The sequence below is a fragment of the Bos mutus genome, chromosome 6 (genome assembly GCF_027580195.1).
Source record: "Bos mutus isolate GX-2022 chromosome 6, NWIPB_WYAK_1.1, whole genome shotgun sequence".
Taxonomy (NCBI): domain Eukaryota; kingdom Metazoa; phylum Chordata; class Mammalia; order Artiodactyla; family Bovidae; genus Bos; species Bos mutus.
Window position 1 is genome coordinate 67,146,055 of NC_091622.1, and position 23,324 is coordinate 67,169,378.

A 23,324-nucleotide genomic window follows, 5' to 3' on the forward strand; every position below is an offset into this window, starting at 1 on the left:
TTAAGCATTTGATATATTTTGTTAATGAATGCACACTTTGGATCCAGAGGACAAGGAGCATCAAAATATAGGTTTTAAGAAAATCTGATTTGTAGAGGGAAATCCTAATGATTTTATATCTGCATCTTGCTTTCTGCAGGTGTATTCATCTTTATTACATTATTAATAGACTTAGTTACATATGAATCGGAGAAGGCAATGGCAACCCACTCCAGTACTCTTGCCTGGCAAATCCCATGGACGGAGGGGCCTGGTAGGCTGCAGTCCATGGGGTTGCACGGAGTCGGACACGACTGAAGCGACTTAGCAGCAGTAGCAGTAGCAGCACATATGAATAGGAAAAGGAAATTTCCAGTGTTTGGAAGATTTGGGTAATTAGTCAATTGAACTAAATGTGTTCTCCCCTTTTGAAGGACAGTTTTTTTTTTTTTTTTTAGAAATAGTCAAGGCAACATTTGAAAAGTTCCTTAATGAGGCACACTATAATCATTCATCCTTTCTTAAAATACAACACAGACCAACAGCTACAATGCTTTTTATTTTAACAAAAAGGATATAAGGAGGGTGAGAAAAATAGGGGATGGTGAGATAGGATGTAAAGTGTGGTGTGTCTCCAGACACCACTGCTCTCTTCCTGCCCCACACCCAGAAGTCATTAAATAATTTAAAGGACACCATTTACAGTACCAGAACACCATCAAAATAATTATTTTTATCAGGGTCAAAAAATACAGTGATTATGAATGTGCTGTGACCAGTTACAGAATTTTATAGGTAACATAACTCTAGTCAGCAGTCCAGTGGCGTGCGCGGCACCCTCAGTTAATGCACTTGAGCATAATTACATTTCTGGCAGGGTCCACGCCGCCAAGAAAAGGCAAAGCTAAGCATTTCATTTCTACATTCTAAACTCTGGAATCCCAGAGCCCAGTTTAAAAGAAAAGTCACAGTGGATAAGAGATGCATATAAAAAATACAAGGTGTTCCTTTCAAATCAGAGGAATTTGTGGGACTACATTCATTTCTTTTACAAAATGCTATTTTAAAAAAAGGACAGAGAAATCCAGTCCATGTTATGCTGCAAACTTGGACAGTGAATAAGTGTATTGCATGTTTTGGTTAAGTCAGTCTTCAGGCTTCCTTTCATCTTCCCCCGTAGCCCCGGGTTCCTTAAGGGTGAAACATGTGAGTCCTGCATAAACATATACAAATGCATCTGCATCTCTCTCCTTGAATTCTGCAGACTTTCAGGGCCTGCAAGTCACATATTCTGCCATCAATGACCACAGTTTTTTTCTTTAGCTTTGTACACCTCTTCTTGTATAACAGTGCATTGCACAAATGTACAAGAAAATACCAGTTTTAATCTATACAGTTTCTATAATAATTATGGAGTAAAATAAGTTAACTTTTCTAATGAGAAGCGCTGACGGGCAGCATACATCTTTATTGTACATTTTAAAGTCTCCGCAGGCATCTACTTTGGTTAGTTATCAACAATTGTAACATAAGCACTGATCAGAGAACTGAGCAGCATTCCAATAACGTTAACAGATATATTATTTCTTTTTGAAATACTGGGAAAGCCCAGTTTTAAAATATTATTAAAATGTCCTAACATTTACACACTAAGAAGAGTTAGATCTAATAAAATAAATTTTTTCAAAAATAATCTTGCAGTGCTCTTTTAGGCATGCTCTGAGACGTTATCACCAAACACCCATACCTTGAAAATATGACTATCACATATGCACACATCTCAGCTCACACACACACACACACACAATTCCTTATACAGACCAAAAAAACAAAACACCCACGCCCTTATCCCACATATTGGAAAAAAAAAAAAAAAATCAATGGTTTTTGCAAATAAGTCTTTCTGTGTCTATCTATCCGAATAGATGTTCTTCATGTAGATGATTAAGCATCAGTTGTCGATTATGCTTGTGACTGCTAGAAACCCAAGCAGCTCTGCAGGTCTTCAGCTAAAATGAACCAGCCTCGATTTCAGCCTCATTTTACCTGCTTTCCAATGTCTCAGTATTAGAGGCCATTATTGCAAACATCCTTAGAATTCTTTTCTTTCTCCAGAAAGTATTGTATTTGTATGCATCACTTTTAGCCCTTTTCTTTTCACGTAGGTAAAGTCATTAAAAAAATTCTTTCTTTATACGCTTATTGTGGGAGGTATTGGCAGCTGTTAAGATGATTAGTTTTTTCCCCTTCAGATGTGGTTCTGACATTCTTTTTTACCTTGAGAAAGTTTGACATTAGTTACACTGGGGTTGTGGATGCTGCCAGAAAAAGCTGTCAGTGAACTGCAAGGGTCCGTAAAAGGTGCTTGTTAATATTCTTAATCATCTTCAGTTCAGTCTTTTCCTGAATGCCTGAAGTTTCTCAAAATCCAGTGCTCACCAAATTTCCAATTGGTTTGGCCTGTGTGAGGAGTTGGTATGATTGCACCGTGCGTAGAGACTCTCTTATTTCTAGGTTAAGTTCCATCAGTTTGTAGTTGGCTTCTGACATGTCCAGGTCAGAGCCTATGACTGCAAAGCTTCCCGTCTGGCCCAGCGTCTGGTGGTGGAAATAGATGTGTAACAGCGTCTGGACAGGGGCGTCTTCACAGCTGCCAAAGATGTCATTGGGCCAGAGAGATCTGAAAGAAGACAGTATTTGTAAGTCCTGATTGTACATTTTACACAGCACACATTTACATTACCACAGCAGTCATTCCAGATTAAGTACTTTTAGGTTAATACTCACAAAAAGTAATTTCCTTATGAATCACTGAGGATCTGTTTTAACATTTTAACAAATATTACTGAAAGTAGCACAGATAATGAACAAAGTCTAAAATTGGTGTCACTGCATTGATAAGTGTACAAAATAAGGTCATGTTTTCCTTTCACAAAGATTGAGACATCAAGTTGAAAACCCAAACTCCATCATAAATTTCCAGCTAGGTATAAAGGCATCTCCTATAAATCCCTTCACATTTTACCTGAAAGCTTTGACTTGTGCTACAGCTGATATAAATTCCTTATTTTTCAAAGTTTCAATTAAAGAATGAATGGCAGTTTCTATAGTAGTTTGTGCAGCTTTGGAAATGTCAATTTCTTCGTTTTCTGAGGCAGACTCGGCTTCTTTGAGGATACTTTCCAACTGGGCAAGTTCCTCTGACATGTTGAAGACCTAAAAGAAATAAATATACTTTAAAAGGATCAAATTTGTATATTCAGTAACAATACTGAGTACTTAGCTGTGAAATTACATCTGATGATGGTAATATTTTCCCTTCAAGATTATTTTCAGTTGTTAAACTTAGGACAGTTAATATTTCAAGTTCTCTATTCAGCTGGAATAATTTCAGCTACCAAACAGTAGTCTTTAGATACTGTTGATAAAACAACAGGTTATCTTAAATGTAATAAATGTTATCAATACACTGTAATAAGTAAAACAATAGGTTGTTTATATTGGTCTGTATTTTAACATGTGATAACATGTTATACATACTTCATCTTAGTAAAAATACATTTATATTATTGTTTTGTAACATAAGGCCTGGAATTCTGGGAGGATCATGAAAAAAAATAATTGACAGTAATGAGATGTCTTTATATTTTAAAGGGTTATTTCTCCAGGGTATTTTATATAAACCGGTATGTATGTATTTTTTTTTTAAGTAAATTTAGAAAATGCAGTGATTTCCTTGGTGATAGTTCTGGTACCAGTGGTTTACAAGAGGGAAAGATTCTAAAGCCCCTACCTTTGAATCTATTCATGCTATGATTTCTAATACTCGCAGTGTTCTTGATGTGTTTATTCTTGTGTGAGTTACTAGAACTATAGAAATACTACATGGACAAGATGTTAGGGGGTTTCATAATACAATTTTGTCTTTATTGAACTGACGTGCTTCACTTGATTTTTGATTACAGATGATCTATTGCTGCTACTGGGAATTTTAAGGTCTCAAACCTTTTAAGATCGCTGGATATCTGCTTTCAGATTTCCTAACTGGTCCTAAAACAGCACATCATTTCAAAAACTGATAATACTTAACTAGGGGGGGGAAAAAGACCCACTAGCCACTCTCCATAAGTGATTTTCGACTTTAGCACTCCCACAAGGAAATAAGTATGAATGTATTTTAATTTTGTACGATCAGTTACTAATGCCTAGTACAACTGAATATTTACCTCTGCTTCATTTTTTATTGTGTTAACTTGGTTGATAAGTTTACAGTAGGCTTGGAACAGAAGCAGCAGTTGAAAATGCAATTTGTATAACCTTCGACAGAGCTCCAGTTCCTAGAAATAAATAACACCATGTTAAATTTAGGTGTTATTTTCCATATTTCACGAGACAACAAAGTTCCAATAAAAATTTATAAGTAATTATTTTAAATTGTTCTGAGATTTATCTTTCTGCAGTAAGCAAGTTAATATGGTATGAAGTTGACGAAACAGATGAAAGATGCTCTGAAGACTGGGATTAAAATAAAAATTTAAAGATTATTGGTTACATAGTTCATTTTTAGTGTGATACATTTTCACATTAGACAAATAGAATTTTTTAGCAGGCAATAAATAGATTGCTTTAAAAAGGATTCACTAGAACTTAAAACTTTAACTTCATAATGAAAATAATTTACAAATTCATATACTTTTGCTACACTGAGATATACATCTCATTGCATTTATCAACAAGTGCTTGATAAAGCAAAAGTAAAACTTTGGATAACCTCTCATCTAAAATGTAAGAATAGTTTGCTTTTTAAATTAATTCCTTTTTCTAAAAAAAAAAAAAATTTATAATCTCACTGAAATAAGACAAATTAACAAATGCTCTTGGATTATTAAAATTAAGAAATTTAAAAGGAGATTCATTAGAGATGTGTAAAAAGGCAACTGCTAGTTGTACATATTAATTATAAAACCTCATTATCTTTGTAGGACTAAAACATTTCATGGATTAGGGCTATGCAGAACTAAAGCATACACTACTCTTAAAGCAGTCCATGATAAATCATTGCGAGGTCACAAATGGCAAATGAAACCAGTTTGTCTGACATGGATAAGTAGTCTATAAATTAAGACAGGTCACTTACTGCTAGAATTTCCATTTGCTAAGCAAGAAGGTGATCGGGTCACAAAAAATACAAAGGAAGAAAAAGACCAAGAATTAGTGTAAGAAATCATTTTAACTAGGGTCACAGATGTCCCAGGCAAACTGAAGAACATTTAATTACACCCCAAAGAAAAATTTATGATGCCATTTCCAGAATAAAGTTTTTTTAGACATTTCTATAACAATCCAGGGTGTTTTTTTTTTCACTCTTTGCCAAATAACAGCTAAATTACATTTAGGCTATAGTTTATTTCTTGTGCAAAAGCTACAAAGGATAAAATCAAACTAGTGGGATGTTGGGAAGTTGGCTAGTGAAAGTGGTCATCTATCTGGGTTTTTATAGCCTTAAAAAAAGCTAAATGTAACAAATTTCTGTTAGGAAAGTGGAAAACTTCCAATTACAATAAGAAATGAGTTACTCCTACTTCTCAGAAGAGAACTGGGATATAATTTTATATAATAAGTATCTGCCCATGAGAATATTATCTCTGACATGGCTAATTCTGGCTTTCTTACCCTTTGCTGTCTACTTAAATCACAAGTTACCATAATTAGCGCTGAATCAGAAGGTAAAATATTGAGAGCAGTTGTGTGTTTTAAATTGCATTTCAAATGAAGTTTACTAAACCTCAGAAATTTAACCCAAGTAGGTTTGAATCAACCAACCAGCTTATGGAATATTTAAAAATTATTACATGAAAATATCTATAGCAACTTAGACCTAGTCTCATTAAAGGAGAAGAATTCTAATTAAAACAGCAATCATCATATGTAAATACTGCTTTTGAAATATTCGGAAATCCCTTTGAAATCTGCTTTTCTAAATAGTTTCCTCTGAAGCACTGTTTATATAACATTTATTGCTATCAATTTAGAAGGGATTTGCTAAGCATAGGTGAACTTTAGCTCTGAACTACTTATCATAAATTACGTGGATGGTCATTCCGTGAATGTTGAGCACAATCCAGTGTCAAACATTAGCATATCTAAATTTCTGAGGTTTTACTTCATATTGTTTTGTATAGAAACTATGAATTTTAAATATATTTTCATTTCTATTAACATAAATAAAAACTGACTCCATACACATATATCCATAGCATCTACTTTAGGATGTAATGGAAAAGATATCACTGATAAAGTTTATAATGATCACAATTATAGGAAATAACAAACATAATTAATTTCTTAGTTTTGAATTACTAGATCACACAAAATGTTAACACTGTACCTTTAAAAATATTGCTTTTTAGTATGTTGAAATTTGCATATATACAATCCTTTCATTTATCTTTAATATTTATTGAGTGCTTATTAGGCAAATGGCTATACTGGTATATAGGAACAGACAGTACATAATGTTGCATAAAAAGAGACCTCTCCTCTCAAGGAGCTGAATGTGAAAGGAGAGCTAAGATATAAATGGAAGGCTTAAATGTAAAGAGTTTTCACTTTTTACTCAGTAGAAAACCTCAAGCTATTTTAATTGACATAGACTGCTGAGATGAACTCCTTGTCATCAGGTAGAAGGGATACAAGAAATACTTAGTCTAATCATCTAATTTATATATGAGAAAAGCAGTCTGTTCCTTGTTTAAGCCATAGTGGCAAAGACAGAATTAGAACCAAAGGATCTAATTCTAGTCTGGGATTAATCCCTTATCTTGCCTTGTTTCTTTCTTTACACGGATGACATGACAATTTCTTTATGACAGAGCAGGATTCGGAGTCAGCCTTTCTAGGTTTGAATCTTAATCCTATTTACGTACTGATTTTAGATAAATTAGCTTCTTTGAGCCTCGATTTTAATTTGCATATATATTTTCTCCTTATTTAAAAATATTTATTAATTGCTTATTATTTATCCTTATCTCATAATGGGGATAATTATAGCATCTACTAGATGAAATTGTATGGGTAGAGATAATGAATATGAAATGCTCAGCACAATGCCTGGCAAACAGTTAACATTTAGTGAGCATATACTGCTATTTTCTCAACATTTCAGTTTTGTAAAACTTCAAATTTTTATTACAGTACTACAGTAACTTTTATGCCAGTCTGACATTGTAAAAGATTAGAATTCTGATGTCAAATGCAGAGGCTATTAATTAATGCATATTCCCCCTATAAAGTTACACTTCTATTAAAATAATTTGTAGGTCTTAATTCTATCCTCATTTAATATATGTGTTATATATGTGCACTCTTCTCTATATTACTATTTTTTTCACTGAATTTTACTAGCAAAAACCATAACTTATCCAACCAGAATTTCATCTTTGGAAGGACTAATATGAATGTATTACTCCAGTTTGCTTTCTTGACCAATTTATCTGTAGAAATCTAACGCAGAATGAAAAAATTTTTAAAGAGGCAGACGCAACTAAAAGTCAACCTGGACTATCCAGATATTCATCGAGCTTATCTATTGAATGTTATTAAGTTTCAGTCACAAGCTGGTCGTTCATTTTTATTAAAGTGAGTTTTTCATTACTAAGCCAACATTCCACTGAACCTAACATTTACAAAGACTATTCTGATAATAAAAATGAAAAATGTTACAAGTATTCTTTATTTTTAGGAATAGCAAATAAGGACATTTGAGCATATACATTATTTTACCTGATACAGAAATATAGCAAAACTAAGAACAAGAAACTTACTTGTGCATCTGTGTTTATCCTATACATGTCTTCTTTGGCACCAAATGTCCTCTTACAATTGTCTAACCACTGAAGAAATAAGTAACAGTACAATTTTAATACAGTAATTGCATAGTACACAATGAAACTGGTACTATAACAGCCCGCACATACAGAACAAAAATCCTAAAAAGTGAACTTGAATTTCTAGGATTGGTTGTAGACACAGATTTTGATCTCCACTCGAGCAGAATCATTTGTATGCGACAAACCCAAGCAGAGGAGGCTGTCTACGTGGCAACATGTACACACTGGGGAGAGTTTATTAATGGAAACGCAATCAGCTGTCTTCTATTCCAGGGACTTGTGGTGCTCCATTTCAGTAAAGAATATTCATTTTTGTAGATTTTACTGGCAATCTTCACAACCTATACTTGACCTGTGTCTAATGTAAGATGGAGAAATGAAAAGTGGGCTTCCCCTCTTGTTAGTTTAATAAAGGCAACTTAGAATTAACCAGGTCTGTTCGTTTATCAGAAGTGTAATTCTCAGAAGACGTGTGTCACTTTTAATTAGTGAAACAGAAACGAAAATCCATTTAAAATCTTGGGTTTTTTTTTCTTCCTTTTTGGACAGCAATGTATGGCAAATGTGTTATCTCCAAAGAGATACTGGTTGCAGAAGCCAAATATGATTTTCTTATCCAGGGGCTAGTCCTAAAGATGGATAATTTATTTAAGGTAACTTTTCCTTGGCCAGATAAAAAGAAAATAACAGTACTGTGGTTTAGTGGGGAAAACACTGGACTCATAGAATTTCCAAGCTGAAGTGAAAGCTAAGAGCCTTCAAGCTAAGCACTTAGGTTTTGATAGTTTGATATTAATAATCAGTTCTTTTGACTGCCAGGCTCTTTCTTATGTGACAGATTAAACATAATAAAATTACAATATATATAATATTATCAAATATATAATATGAATTATATTTGAAATTATATATATGAAACTAGGACATTTTTCATTAGGACTTTGAGAAAAACCATGAGCTACATTGTTTATTCTTTGAAAATATTTCATTATTAGACATTTGAAATTCTCAGTTGTAGCTTAACGGTCTACACGCAAAGAATGAAAATTAGGTGTCTCGGTTGTTTCAAAACAGTCTCTTTGACCTTCTGTCCCTTTTATCCCAGCCCCTCAGCCTGCCTGGGCCCTTAGGCTCTGTACTTGACAGCATGTCAGAAGAAAAACATGTTAAAGCTTTCGTAGTGAGATACAGCTGCTGGCAGCCATTGTCAAAAGCTAGTCAGCAGATTTCTCTATATCAGCAAAATTCAGCTGACATCTATCATGGAATCTGTACATGAATGTCTGCTCACACAAAATGTTAGAATGCCTATATGGTTCATCATCATCATCACAAGTCTAGCCCAGTGTGTCCAGTATGCTGATGAAAAAAATTTTTAACTGCTTATTCTTACTAAATATATTTTTTATACTGTATGCCTATGATAGGGCATGGGGGGGCACTATTCAACATAATTCTGATTTGTATTCTGTTACAAGACAAGCCCCAACCCTGTTGTGCTGTGGCTGCACACTGGCCTGAAAAGTACAGGTCCACAGCTTCCCGGTCAGTGTGTACAAAACACAGCAGACAGTCTGTGTACAGAATAACCTCCAGTTCACAGGTTAATCGGTCTTCCTATCATGATGGATTTTTTTTTTTTTTAATTCAGGGCTCAAATAAAGGTTAAAAATGAACTGGAGAGGTACGGCGTCTGGGTGTGATGGAGTAGCTTATGTAAGGCCTGCCCTCGAAGGACAGCTATGGAAGCTGAGTGAGAACTAGTTGAACTAGGAAGTCCAAAGAACTGACAGGAAATATCCAACTGCCATATTTAGGGAGTTAGAGAAAAGTATCAAGAGAGCCCTACTTTGATTCCAGCGTTACTCTAGGGGATTTGCTCATTCCTGTCCATGGGCTCAGAAGCTGAACAAAAAGTAGTGGCCTGTAGTTTCACTGGGCTGGGAAAGCAGGGCTGTCACAGGTAGTGAGGCCCTAAGGGTCAAGATCCTGGAGAAGAGGGAGCTGCAGAGGAGGCAGCCCAGCAGTCCGTGTGCACTTTCCCCTTGGGGCATTCGTTCCTGTGTTTATCCTGCGCAGGAGGAGAGGCTAAGAAAGCCAGCAGTGGCATCTGGGAGGCTGAAAAGGTAAACAGAGGCTTTTTGGTCTTATGGTGCTGGGGAGACAAAAACTGTTCACTCCAGCCAAGAGAGAGGGTCCTGATGAATACCCCAGGCTTTCACTTGTGATTCTGAGAAGCCTCAAGGAATATACAAGAATGTATTGATACAACTGAAAAACTATTAGAGGGGCAAAAACTGAATAATGAAAAATAGTTGTTTGATAGAAAAGAAGAAAGGAAGCAAAGGAAGGGATAGGATAAAAAATAGTGACATGATTACTTATGAAGGAATCGAGTTCATTTTTCTCTTCCATACAAGTATTTTAATTGATTCAGCACAATTTTCTGGAAAGAACATTCTTGTCCCACCATATTGCAACAGTACCTCTGCTGTAAAGTATATGATTTGGTCTTACTGGCTATAGGTCAGAAGTGACCTCTTCTTGGAAATCATAGATTTGGTTTGCACCCATTCTCTGTTAGACCTACACGACTTTGGGAAGTCTCTTTAATTGCCAGTACTTTTATTTATACTATAATCCCTACTTTGGTTACTAATTATTTGTTACTAATTATTTACATAAAGCACAAAGACTTCTATTCCTAAATATTCCTATCTAGAATATTTAGGGAATAAGAACCAGGTTTGACATTTCATTCTTCATAGGCCTTTACATGTGGTAGATATTTAGTACTTACTAAAGAAAGATGGGCCTCCTAGGGAAAAAATACCTGTCTGCAGTTTGTGTGTAAACGAGAACCATTTTTTTCCTTTAAGTTTTTCTGCCCCTGCCATTGAAAACAGCATGCTGGATTTGCCCTCAGGGATCAGAACTGCTGGCTGTGTTTTGCAGTGCCAGACTGGAGGTAGAGAAACATTTGTGTGCAGGCAGTATCTATAGTCTACTACATGCTCCTTTCTCCCTTTGCTTGCCCATGTACACACACATCACGGGAAAAAGATCACCAGTTCGTCACAAGTGGCGGGTGTTCTGGACCACAACATCATATGCGTTGCTCAGGCAAATACTGCTTTTATATTCCTACTTGCAATGTTAACAGCAGCTATACAGTCTCCACACAGAAGCTTTTTATAAAGCGAGTTTTCCATTGTGTTCTAAGATGCTTAGAAGGCCAGTTTCTAAAAGCTGAAGATCGGGATTTACTGGACAGGCAGCTCCAAGTTCCCCACCATTCTCAGCACAACCTGAGGCAAGTGGCAAGAGGTCCTGTTTCCCTCTCGGCTATTCTGCCAGGTTAGCATGTCTAGTGACACAAGTAACTCTTTTTTTTTACATTGTAAAAAGGGACTGACCTGCTCAGCTGCTTCTTTTTTGGCATTATAAGTATCCAGGTGTTCTTGCAGCTCCAAAACACTGAACTTTAGTGTTTCTAGCAAATCACAGGACATCAGCTGTCAAATCAGAAACACATTGATCCAGGTCACCATTTCTGATCACAATCCTGAGACCAAAACCTTTGGGCTTATGGGTTAGTGAATTTTCAAGCCAACTTAAGGCAGCGTCCCCTACTGTCCACTGTCCTGTACTAAGGACTGACCTTTCACTGAAACAGAGGAGTGCGGTGTGGTTTCAGGAATGTCAGGAAGCGTAAGCATGCCTTCTAATGCTTTCAAAACCTGGCTCAGGCAAAAGTGGCATGTCCCACCAGTGAATACCTTAACAGTAATACACTTGAAGCTTTTTAAACCGTAATTCTTTAACTGTCTTAATACATAATCTACAAATGTGCTTGGAGACAAGTGGAGAAGACCAGGGAGTTCTGGGTTCTTCATGGTGGTGGTGGGGCGGGGGTGGGGGTGGGGGTAGTGGAAATGTGTCTAGCCCTCTCCTGTGAGCTTTGATTCAGGAATCAGGGAAAAGTATGCATCTCTAAGCATGATTCTTTAGCTCTCCCATCCAGGACTCTATGAAAGGTGAGGGCAAGAAGAGGTCAGAATCAGAAACAGTCACAAGTCACTGCATACAGTACATGGGAACTATATTTTTCTAGATATTTATAATCAAGTTGAAAATATGAACCTTTAGACTTTAAAATTCTGAATTACCTTAAAAAAGACCATTTACTGAGTGATGCCATTCTAGTTTACTTTTTATGATAAAGTAAGCCTCATGTAAAAACTTACTGTTTCAGCATCCACAAAGACTGTTGGGCATTCTGAACACATCATCATCACTTCCAATGAGCTTTTAAATTTGGCACCAATGCGCTGCAGACTCTCACCAAGAAAGCTGACTGCCTCATTAGTTATGTCCCCAAACTTTCTTTGAATTGACTGTGGAGAAAATATAAGGAAATGTATTTCATATGAAAGCCTTTTTTAATCTTTAAGTAAAAAAGCATAATTTATAATTAGAGCAACCTTCTATTTTAAAACTATGATTGTAGTGATATATATATAGAACCCTAAAAATCAATCTGTAAATCCTTATTTTTAGGCACTTCTTTAGGAAACATGATAATTTCTAAAAATGATCAAAGATTTATTGTATAGTATTCCTGAAAAGAGAAACTAATGATACATGCTATTCGTCTCCCCAGAGAGGAGTACATGCTAGATATTGCTGGAAATAAAGCCCTCACATGCATGAGGAATTAGATCTTCCGAAGTTAAATTCTACCAAGTGAAACTTTCAGTAAAAGTAGTTTACTCTCCTTGGATAGTTTACTTTCCTGCTGACTTGAACTGAAGTCATCAAAACGCACCAAGGGCAGTATCTTCTCAAAACTCAAGAATATTCATTCACATAAAACCATCAGGGCCTAAACCACAGTGAACACTGAATGAATCAGATGCTATATCAGCAATGTAAGTACTATACAAATACTTGGATGTGTACCTACATGTATACGTGTAGCACCATTAGGTGGCATTATGATTAATTTAAAACAAAGTATAAGCCACAGTCTCACGCATGGAGAAATTTGTATCTCTGGAAAGAAAAGAATATAAATAGAAAACCAAGTAGCAATGCAAAACTACAAAGTTAAGTAAATAAATGCTCCAGTTAATAAGCACTGAAGAACTTTCAGGAGGGAAAGACTGAAGGCTGGGAAAACTTCAGTGAGATTATGTACCGAGCTGGGTCTTCTAAGATGGGCAAAATTTGCTTAGGTAGGGTAGAAAGGTGGCAGGCAGTTGGGAAAATAATGACTTAAATGTCAGCCTTGGTTTCCCTAGCTACAGAATGCTAAAAATACATTACATAGGTCTCTTGTAAGAATTACTTACTGTAAAACATTTAGCTTAGTGCCTTACATGTAGTGAGTACTGAATAAATGTTAGCTCATATTACTTTCAGGGATGGAAGCAGCCTTGGTTAAAAATTTTAAGGTCCCCACATAGTAATGAAAGTGCCAATGAAGTGAACCCTTTATGATACATTGTCTTATGATACTGACTGAAAGCTCCTTAAAGGCAGGAACCCGCCTTTATATTTCTTTGGTGTCCCTGGAGGTGTCTAGCATATTCCAGAATTTGGTCAAATGTTATTTTGAAGTTTTACTCTAATTACCTTAGGGGAAGTACCTGTACTAGTCACTGTATAATGTCATATTAAAATGTAAATTTAAATTATCACTATCTTAGGAAAATAAAAAACCTTTAAAGGAAACTAGTGAGAATATTAAAATTTGAGATACTGATTTTAGATAAATTTTATCTAAATTTTATCGTAATTTTATCGTAATTTTATCCGATAACTGTAGTAGGAATTCAGAAGTCTTCAACCGTACTGACCTGAAACAGCCTAGAAAACACGTGAAAAGTAAAGACTGCACAGGACCCGTCGGTGTCAGACAGCATCTGATTGACGTGGCAGCGCCAGGCTTCTTCCTCGTCGTCATATGCTACTGGCTGAAAAGCGGCTATGATGGCAGAAAGAAATGGTGATGGCAGAGGTGATGTCTGTACTTCTGGAAAACCATCTTGTTCTTCTTCATCTTGACTGTTAACACATACACAGTCGTCATAATATTATCTTAAAAGAATACACTCAATTATTTAAAATACTTTAAATCACCTAACATTATTTCTTACATATGTGCACATATTGATTCAGAAAACGGGCGACCACCTAAATTTTGTGAGAAAGCATGAATAAGCAGATTCTCAGCCTGTTCTTTCTAGCATCTTTGGATTTAGAAATCTGATTTCACACAACCACCTTAAAACAACTTCATCCTACAATGGGGCTTCCCAGGTGGCTCAATGGGGAAAGAATCCACCTGAAATGCAGGAGACACAGAACACATGGGTTCAATCTCTGGGTCAGGATGATCCCCTGGAGGAGGGCATGGCAACCCAGTCCAATATTCTTGCTTGAAGAATCCCATGGACAGAGGAGCCTGGAGGGCTACATTCCATGGGGTTGCAAAGAGTCAGACATGTCTGAAGTGACTGAGCAATCCTACAATATGCCAGGGCTATGGAATAATTTCAGTAACTTCTATGACTAATATAGCCTAGAATGACTTCATTTTAAATGGTCAATTTCAGAGTCTTTTTATTTGAACAGGCCCAAATTGGCAATCATGATACTTTTTAAGTTTTTGTCATGTACTTTTGTGTCAAGGGCTATATATTAGGTGCCTTACATGGGCTGTTTTCATTCAATCTTCACAGAAACTCTATGACAGTTAAGTGCAATTATTCTGATTTTTACCAGTGAAGGACAGAAAGTTCAGTGAGGTTAAATGATGTGCCTAGGCTGCTGGGTAGGAAATGACAGAGCCAGAATTTGAGGCCAGTTCTATGGGACCAAACCCAGTATTATAAAGCCATGACGCATGCTATGTGCCCAGCAGTGTGGCAGTAACAGATCTGACTCAAAGAAATAGAAGACCTGGCCATTTTTTTTGAGGAATCTATAATCCCCACAGTCAGATAATATATACACACAAATATAAGACAATGGAGAAAAAGGTATACATGGTATTTGGGTTGAGCATCCCATAAAGAAACGTGTGACCCTGGGTCTTGAAGAAGTGTTTGGAGCCAGACTCCATAAAGAAATGTGTTACTCAAGGTCTTAAAATTGTGTATTTCACATTACAGGCCTCCACAAGGCCATTCAGAAATTACGGAGCAATTCATATAGAAGAGAGGGATCTGAAAAGACTGGGGAGAAAAGGTCAAAAGGAAGCAGACATGTGAAGTGAAAACTTAAATTCTACCTCAAAAAATTTAATTTTTAAGATGTCACTATGGTGATTGATTTTAAGCAAATGTATCCTGTAACCTTGAGTAGATACACCTCTGTATTTACTAAGGATGTTCTACTTATTGTTTCATCTTTAGTACTTGGCCAAAGTCAAGTCTTTTGTCTGCAGCCTTTTAGAAAGCCCGATATCTGAGTATCTATCACTGCATCATTCCTGACTTCTCTGAATTCGTGTATGATCAATGATGAGTAGTACATAGGCTACTGTCATAGCCAAGTCAGTGACATGAACAACATGTGTGACCAGGATCCTTTGTTAATATCTGAGTGTACACTTTAAAATACAGGTGAACATTCTAGCTATACTGAGAATGAAACACCTCCTTATGTGCTGTATATATTAAAACACTGTTATCACTTGAAGTATAAATAAAAAGCTTTTATTGTAGGAGTAAAACTCTGATATACTTGATCATTAAATATTAAATTTTATATGAGCTTCAAACTGTTGAATAGGGAAATAGATATACTGATAGATAATGCATTAAATTAGATGCCTTTATAAAGAACATTATTTAGAGCTACAAATATTTATAAAATTAAAAATATAAAAACAAAACAGTAGATATAGATTACATCATAATTCTCATCACTGAAGAACTATTTTGTGTTTAAGTAACATAAGCCACCAAAATTTCCTTTAAGAACTTTATGTAATAATTGATCATTCAATTCTGTCTGGTAAAGAATCTGCCTGTAATGTGGGAGACCTGGGTTTGATCCCTGGGTTGGGAAGATTCCCTGGAAAAGGGAAAGGCTACCCACTTCAGTATTCTGGCCTGGAGAATTCCACGGACTTTATAATCCATATGGTCACAAAGAGTTGGACATGACTGAGCAACTTTCACAATTCCATCAGCCCGTGAGTAGAAAAAAGTCCTGTGTGAGATTTCTTCATACTTCGTGGTAATTTTGAATGTATGATGCATAAACATTTAAAAAGAGCACTCTAACATTTGACAGTACTAAGAAATGATACTTCTGCCCGTTATATAAGTCAAACATTATAACTATTGGTAATAAGACTATAATTTTTGGAATATATTTCAGATTTGTTGTGGTATCCAGAAGTTCCTTCCATAATTTTGATACTTGGCTCCACCCACGGCCCAATATGGATTTCAGCACTTGGCCATTGGCATTCTGCCCAAATAGGTATTTGGTGTACTTCTAAATATAGACTGCCCCTCACTGTGCTCTGAGAATGGCCTACTTGTTTTTCTTTAAGTGAATGGCAGTAACAGAGAGTAAAACCATGGCAGGAGCTCATTTTACCTTTAAAATGTACACAGAAATGAAAGTCAGTTTACTGGAACAGAGGGTCATGTTTGGGAGGGGACAGGGTAGAAGCATCCCCTCATCACCGTGTCTGCAACACTGTATTCTCACCTAGACAGCCCCGAGAAGTCTGCTTCCTCCTCCTCGCACCGCTCGTCTAGTTCCTTCAGAGCTAAGGTGACGTCTTCTTCACAGACTGACCCGGGGTAGCTCTCAGGACCTGGAGGCTCCGGCAGGTCTGTCTCCTCTAGATCCAGAATCCCTTGACACACAAGAGAGTCCTGCTGTTCTTGAATAATATACGACCCATCATCTTCAAAGGCGGTAAGAACCTGTTCCTCCTTTAATACTGAACTTGTATCCTGAAAAACAATCGTATTTTTTTTTTTACAGACTTTTAAAACATTAAAAAGCAAATTTTACCAACACAGAATAAATGACTGTTGCCACCAATCTACATTTATTTTATTAGGCAATCTTCATTTATACAGTCTGATTTTTGGAGTTTTGGACTCTGATCACATAAAATTGTTCTTTTTTTTTTTTTTTTTTAATAGTTTCCAGTTTAAAACCCTTTGAAATTAAAGTGTATCACCAACTGCCACACAGAAACATCAAGGAGATCTTTTTTCAATAGGACTCAGCTGTTTACTTAGAAACATATCCTTTGGGGAAATATCTTCTCTCCTGCATATTCTAATTCTCCATAGGTAGAGCTTTATATTACAACTATAAATTCTCTCTTATGGAAATGTCATTTCTTTCATTATGCTAGAACTTATTCTCCAATGAATTCTAGATGTAAGAAGGGGAGGTAATTCAAAATGCTTAACCCGTTGGTTCTGCGGGGCTACCTGTGAATCACGAACAGGTCTTGACCAGTCAGGATGCTGTTGAACAGAAATGACGAGAGCAGCCTGACTGGTATAACTGAGCTGGATACCTGGGATGTATGATTTGCTTTCAGGTAATAAGATTATAATAATTTATTTAGATTTGAGTACTGAGACATCTTCACCACTGAGTTAAGAGTTCAGAAAATGCTGGAAAATTTTAGACTGTTGTACTCTTGAGAATTAAATGAACTATAAACTCACTTATCAATGAGGGAAATGATAACGGAAAGCATGTTGTGGCATTTTTCCCCCCTATCCATTGTAACGTTACTGAAATAATGTTGATACATGTGCCTGGCTTGGAGTAAAAGTTCAACAGGTGTTGGCTGAGTAAATGAGCTACCACTACTGAAAAAGAAAAATCCTTCCAGGGTGTAGATCATGACATATCAGCACCAGTTTTAATTCACATGGACATTAGTTCAATCAGTTTGAAAATAAGCACTTAACGGTCTCTCAGTTTCTTTCAGGACTTAGACCTAAGGTTACTACTGATCAAACTGCAGTTTCTCACCTCTTTCTCACAGATGAAAATACAATTTTCCCTTCCAAATTATGAAAAGTGAAATCCAGCGCCCCTGACCTTAGACCAGTCTGGGCCTTTGTTGTTTAGTTGCCCAGTCGTGTCCGACTCTTTTTCGACCCCATAGACTGTAGCCCTCTAGGCCCTCTGTCCACGGGATTCTTCAGGCTACTGGAGTGGGTTGCCGTTTCCTCCTCCAGGGGATCTTCCCGACCCAGGGATTGAACCCCTCTCTCCGCATCTCCTGTATTACAGGTGGATTCTTTACCACTTAGCCTCTGGGGAAGGCCAGGTCTTAATTTACTCACCTGTAAATTCATGTATAAAATGAAGGATTCTGGGCTGAGTGCTCTGGGATAAATTAATAACGAACTACAATTAGTGTGCAAACTAATATGGGGCTAGTTATGCAAACCACAATAATATACAGTAGAGTATGGTAAGTGAAAGGTATGACAAAGATGGGGTAGCAATAGTGCAATGAATGTTTCTGTCCCCTCAAAATTCATATGCAGAAACCCTAAGCCCCAATAGGGTGGTGAAGTGGGGACCTTGGGAGGTGATTAGGTCATGAGAACTCTCATGAATGAGATCAGACCCTTAAAAGAAGAGGATAAAGAGCTATTCTGTTCTTTCCCACCATGTCAGAACGCAGCAAGAAGAGCTCCCAGGAAGAGAGCCTGCGCCAGACAGCAGTTGGCTGGCACCTTGATCTTGGAGTTTCTGGCCTCTAGAACTGTGGGAAATGCATTTCTGTTGTTGATAAGCCCCTCCCACCCCAGGTGATGGAATTTTTGTTACAGCAGCCAAAGCTAAGACAGATGCGAAAAGGACCTAGAAGATACTAAAGGCACAGAAACGCGGCAGGAAAACACGAAGTATACTAAGGGATAGTTATGGAGAGAAAGTACAAACTCTGAGTCTTCACAGGATGGTGCTTTATAAATAATATGGTATAATCATTCCTTATTTGGTGCAATAGTTTATATTCAATACACTCTATTTAAGGTTTCCATCTGAATTTTCTTCTTAAAGATTTGGCCATTAAATGACTAAGAATTAGTTACTTGGAAAGATACTGTGAGTAACAGTGCCGAAGACACTGCTACACCTAGAATTTTTATTGGTATTAATTTTTCCTTGGGCATCAGTTTGAACATATCGTACTGAAATGATGCACCACCAAATTTCTTGGTTTAATGCCATTACTTTTCATTACTGTATACCTGTAAACACAGGCATTGGTTTTCATTACTGTATACCTATAAACACAGGTATTATTATTTGTTCTTGAATAATAATTTGAAAATACATGTTTCATCTAAAATTATAATGTATGCTGAAATTTTCTAGTAACTCCTGGATTTCATGAAGAGAGAACTTTTTGGCTAATGGAATGAATTCCACTATTATATGTAAATGGTGAGAATCAAATTTTCTTGAACATTACCTTATTGCACAACGACTCCTTCTGTCTCTGTCCCTCACACACACACACACACACTTTCAAAGTTTGATTTTGTATAAGCAATATAATTTCTGGCATGCATGAATTGGTATCTAAACTATTATAAATACTAGGAGAAATCCCTCTGTGGAGGTTCTTCTGATAAACACAAGGATATAATCCTTTCTAGAAGGAATTAGCCAAGCAAGAATATTGGAGTGGGTTGCCATTCCCTTCTCCAGGGGATCCTCCCAAACTGGGGTTTGAATCTGGGTCTCCCGCATTGCAGGCAGGCAACCTGAGCTCTAAGTTTTCTGTCTTGAGGTAGAATGCTTTAGCCTATTATGGCTTCCTAATATTAACAAAATTCAAGGGCAGAAATTCAAATAAACATTTCTAGGAATTTTTTTCTTTAGTTCATAAAATATTTCATCCGGTGAAATTAACTGCTTTCCTCATCTTAAGAAATTGCTTTATAGCGATATGTATAGTATCTGTAACTCATATATAACTTTATACAGTAGGATTATGATTTTATTTATTAGTGCTTTTATACTTTCTTTAAAGGGGCAATTTTGGGTTACGTGACACTATTTGTCACACCAGGAAAAACAAACTAGGCCAACATATCCAACAGACACAAACCTGAATCATACTCTTGTGGACAACTGTTCTTCTGGTGAATTTTTATGTCAACAGAATTATTTTTAAATGAAATAGTATGTTTCAAAAAATATCCCCATTCTCCTCTGTCAGTGTTACAAAGTTTATAGTGATAAGGAAACACACTATTGTAAAAAGAAAAAACATAGTAAATTAAAGCGTTTTTCCTTCATTTAAAAAAAAGTGTCCTTGGGAACTTGATAATGCGTCGGAAGTAGGCCCATTAGATACTGTTGGATAAATGAATGACTCATCTGAAATAACACAATTTCCAGTATGTATGGGAATACATATGAATTTCCAATTCATTTCCAATCAATATGAATGACTTCCAGGAGGTAGCTTACTCACTTACTATGAATACAGCTATTTTAATAACCAAAACTAAAAGACTTTCCTGTTTGTTCACTATTTTTGTAGTTAAAACACAGGACCATTAACCATATCGCTTTTGTTAAAAAGCTATTTTCCATTGTTTCTAATGAGAATGTCTGCTGACTTATAACATGCTATGAGCTATCCTGGACACAACAGATCAGATGATCAATGAGTAGCTAATGCTCACGTCACAGCCTTCCCATACTGAAAGGAATATAGTCTACTTCAGGTGCAGTTCTGAACACTGTCTGCTCCCTTCATAAACACCTTCCTGTCCACGCACTGTGTCAGTTATGGCCCCTTATCTCCTGCTAATATGCCTCTGGTGTGTCTCTTCATGTCAGCCTTCTCCAGCCCTCCCTCCACTAAAACACTGGTCAAACTATAACCTTGCCTGATGACAGACTGCAAGCTCCATGGAGGAGGTACAGGTATGAGAACACACTCACTTTTCCACAAAAAAGCCAAGATTGAAAAAAATAAACACGATCAGATTGTGTCCTTCGGGCTTAAAATCCTCTAGTTGTTGCCCGCTGTGTGGCTTCTAAGATCACCCTTGTGAGCACCTGGTCCCCTCCAGCTCCTTCTCTCCCAATGCCACGCTCTCAGGTTCCCTGCACTCCAGGCCCACAGGCTGACATTTTAGCTTTTCAGATACATGGGTGCCTTTTCCACTCCTGTTTCCTGGGCCCCGAACTCCCCTCCTCCACACTTACAATGACTGGCTCCTTCTCATCACTTGTTTCCACCAGATGCTACCCTACCTAAGTGTCTCCCTCACCAAGTCCATATTCTCATTAGATTTTCTTAATATGGGTAGAAAAGGGATCACTTTCTGATATATCATTGATATTTTATGTTTTTACCTGTTTACTGTGTCTCTCCTGCTCAAATGAAGCTCCATAAACCAGAAGCCTTTGTCTGTTCCACAAAGCACTGTGTGCCTAGGGCTAGGACAGAGCCTAGCACATGGCAGGGCTCAGTAAACAAAGATGCTTAAATGACTGAGTGCTTGGGTGCCCTGGGTATTCCCACCCAGGTATCTGGGACAGGGCTTGGCACATAATTGGCATCTTTGGAAAGAATGAAAATTCATGACTTCCTATTGTTTCAAATAAAGCCTGCCTTTAGTGGAACCCAGCGTGTCTTAGGTCCATCCGTCTTTCCTCCTGCTGCTGCTGCTCCTCCTCTTCTCTACAAAGAGTGATTCCTGCTGCTGCCTGCACATTCCATGTTGTTTCACATGGCCGTGTCTTTCTATACCATGTCCCTCTGCCTGCAGTGTCTCAAATGCCACATAACCCCTAATGCACAGCTGATTGGTTCTCACTCTGAGTTTTCACAAAGCCTTGAGCATGTCTGGTTCTGAGTTTCTCATACTGACCTGCAGTGCTTTTTTTTAAAAAACTTCTCTCCCTTAATAGCCAGTGGACACTCTGAGGACAACGTCATGCTTTACGCATCTTTTCAGCACTTAATGGAATGCCCAGCATCTAGTAAATCTCAACGAATATTTGTTGAGTTATCTAAGCTTGAGCCATACTAATATGAACATTTAAAAAAGCTACCCCCCAAAAGCCTTCATTTCAAAATACATCTGCTTACTGTAAAGACGTATGATACACTGTTGGCGTAATCACAAGAACATGAGATTTCTCCTTACTCAGACAATAAGATCTAATAATTAGACTGGTCTTGCTCTGATAACTATATTAATTTGGTTAACACTGAAAAAAGTGTAGTATTTTCCTGATACCAGGGCATAACAGCACATATGAAAGAGCTATAGCAATTACAGTTTTTTAAAAAGAGATATCTACAGTAGTCTTAAAAAAGCAACTAAGAAAACGAATACTCACTTAGTTTTGGTCATTAGCTTGGAATCTGGCTTACTTCTCACAGGCCTTTCCAAAAAACATAACACTGGTAGTTCCACAGTCTTTCTAAAAGGTTTCATTTAACCAATCGCTAACACAGCTGGCCTGAGGTTTTCATCCCAATTACAGCACCAATCACAAAAAAAAAAAAAAAAAAAAAACCAAATACAAAGCAAAAAGAGAAGAAAAAAACAAAAGCAGTCCTTCAGCACCCGAGAAGATGCTCCCATCCCCGGAGAAGCGCCGGTACATTAACCTAATCACATTCTGCAGCAGGAGATGCTCATTAAAAACACTTAGGGTTATTTTTAACCTGTAGGTCATTTCTTTAATCCATCACTTTTTTTTTTCTTCAGTGATCAGATTTGACTATTTCAGTTGGACTAAATCACTTAACCAACAGGTTAGAAATACTGTAAACAAATCAAATAATTAGCATATCAGATGAAAACTCCTTTGAAAGAAAAGCAAGGGGTATCACAGATTGCTAAAAAGAGCCCAGATTGGCCATGCACCAGCCCCCATGACTCCCCACCTCAGGCAGCTGGCTGTTAGCCTTATCTAGAGAAGCTTCCAAACTGGGGGTCTCATCTCTGATTTGCAGCACTTCTTCTGTGGAGAGGCTGCCAGTGGAATCTTGAGACTGAAGAAGTAAATCAGAATGGTCCGGCAGGGTTTCGTCTGCAGCAGAATCGTTATTTAACTGAAAGGAGAGACAGTAAAATAAGGAAATTTATTTAGGAGTTGGCGATGGTCACTAAGGCTACAAGAAACCTGTGTCATAAGATATTCTGAAGCCATAGTTATAAAGAGCTTCTTTGACTTCCTAAGACCACCTTTCCCCCTCATTTCAGTCTGTATCAGAATTGGTGCGATTAATGCAAGCAGCTAGTTCATCAGTAGAAATGAAGTCTCCATTAACACGGATTAAATTTTGCTGAATAGAAACCACCAAAATGGAAGAGCTCTATATGACTCTGGTAATCTTCATCTAAAATTCTTATTTTTACGGTAATGTCTTATGTTTTCAGTTGGCCTAAGGATTCGCGA

General features: G+C 37.0%; 1 protein-coding gene across 5 annotated transcripts in view; it reads right to left on the minus strand.

Moving 5' to 3' along the window:
• Positions 1-519: 519 nt before the first annotated feature.
• FRYL (FRY like transcription coactivator) overlaps positions 520-23,324 on the minus strand; it is a 268,832-nt gene continuing 246,027 nt past the window's right edge. For 4 of the 5 annotated variants that reach the window (XM_070372372.1, XM_070372373.1, XM_070372370.1 and 1 more), the window contains 10 exons: positions 22,810-22,977; positions 16,602-16,852; positions 13,730-13,937; positions 12,116-12,265; positions 11,285-11,383; positions 7,803-7,871; positions 5,117-5,134; positions 4,206-4,316; positions 3,005-3,195; positions 520-2,659 (listed from right to left, as the gene is read on the minus strand). In XM_070372372.1, coding sequence (XP_070228473.1) covers positions 2,401-2,659; positions 3,005-3,195; positions 4,206-4,316; positions 5,117-5,134; positions 7,803-7,871; positions 11,285-11,383; positions 12,116-12,265; positions 13,730-13,937; positions 16,602-16,852; positions 22,810-22,977 — 1,524 coding nt within the window. In that variant the 3' untranslated portion in view covers positions 520-2,400. The remainder of the gene's footprint in view (positions 2,660-3,004; positions 3,196-4,205; positions 4,317-5,116; positions 5,135-7,802; positions 7,872-11,284; positions 11,384-12,115; positions 12,266-13,729; positions 13,938-16,601; positions 16,853-22,809; positions 22,978-23,324) is intronic. The other variant, XM_070372371.1, reaches the window with a different exon arrangement.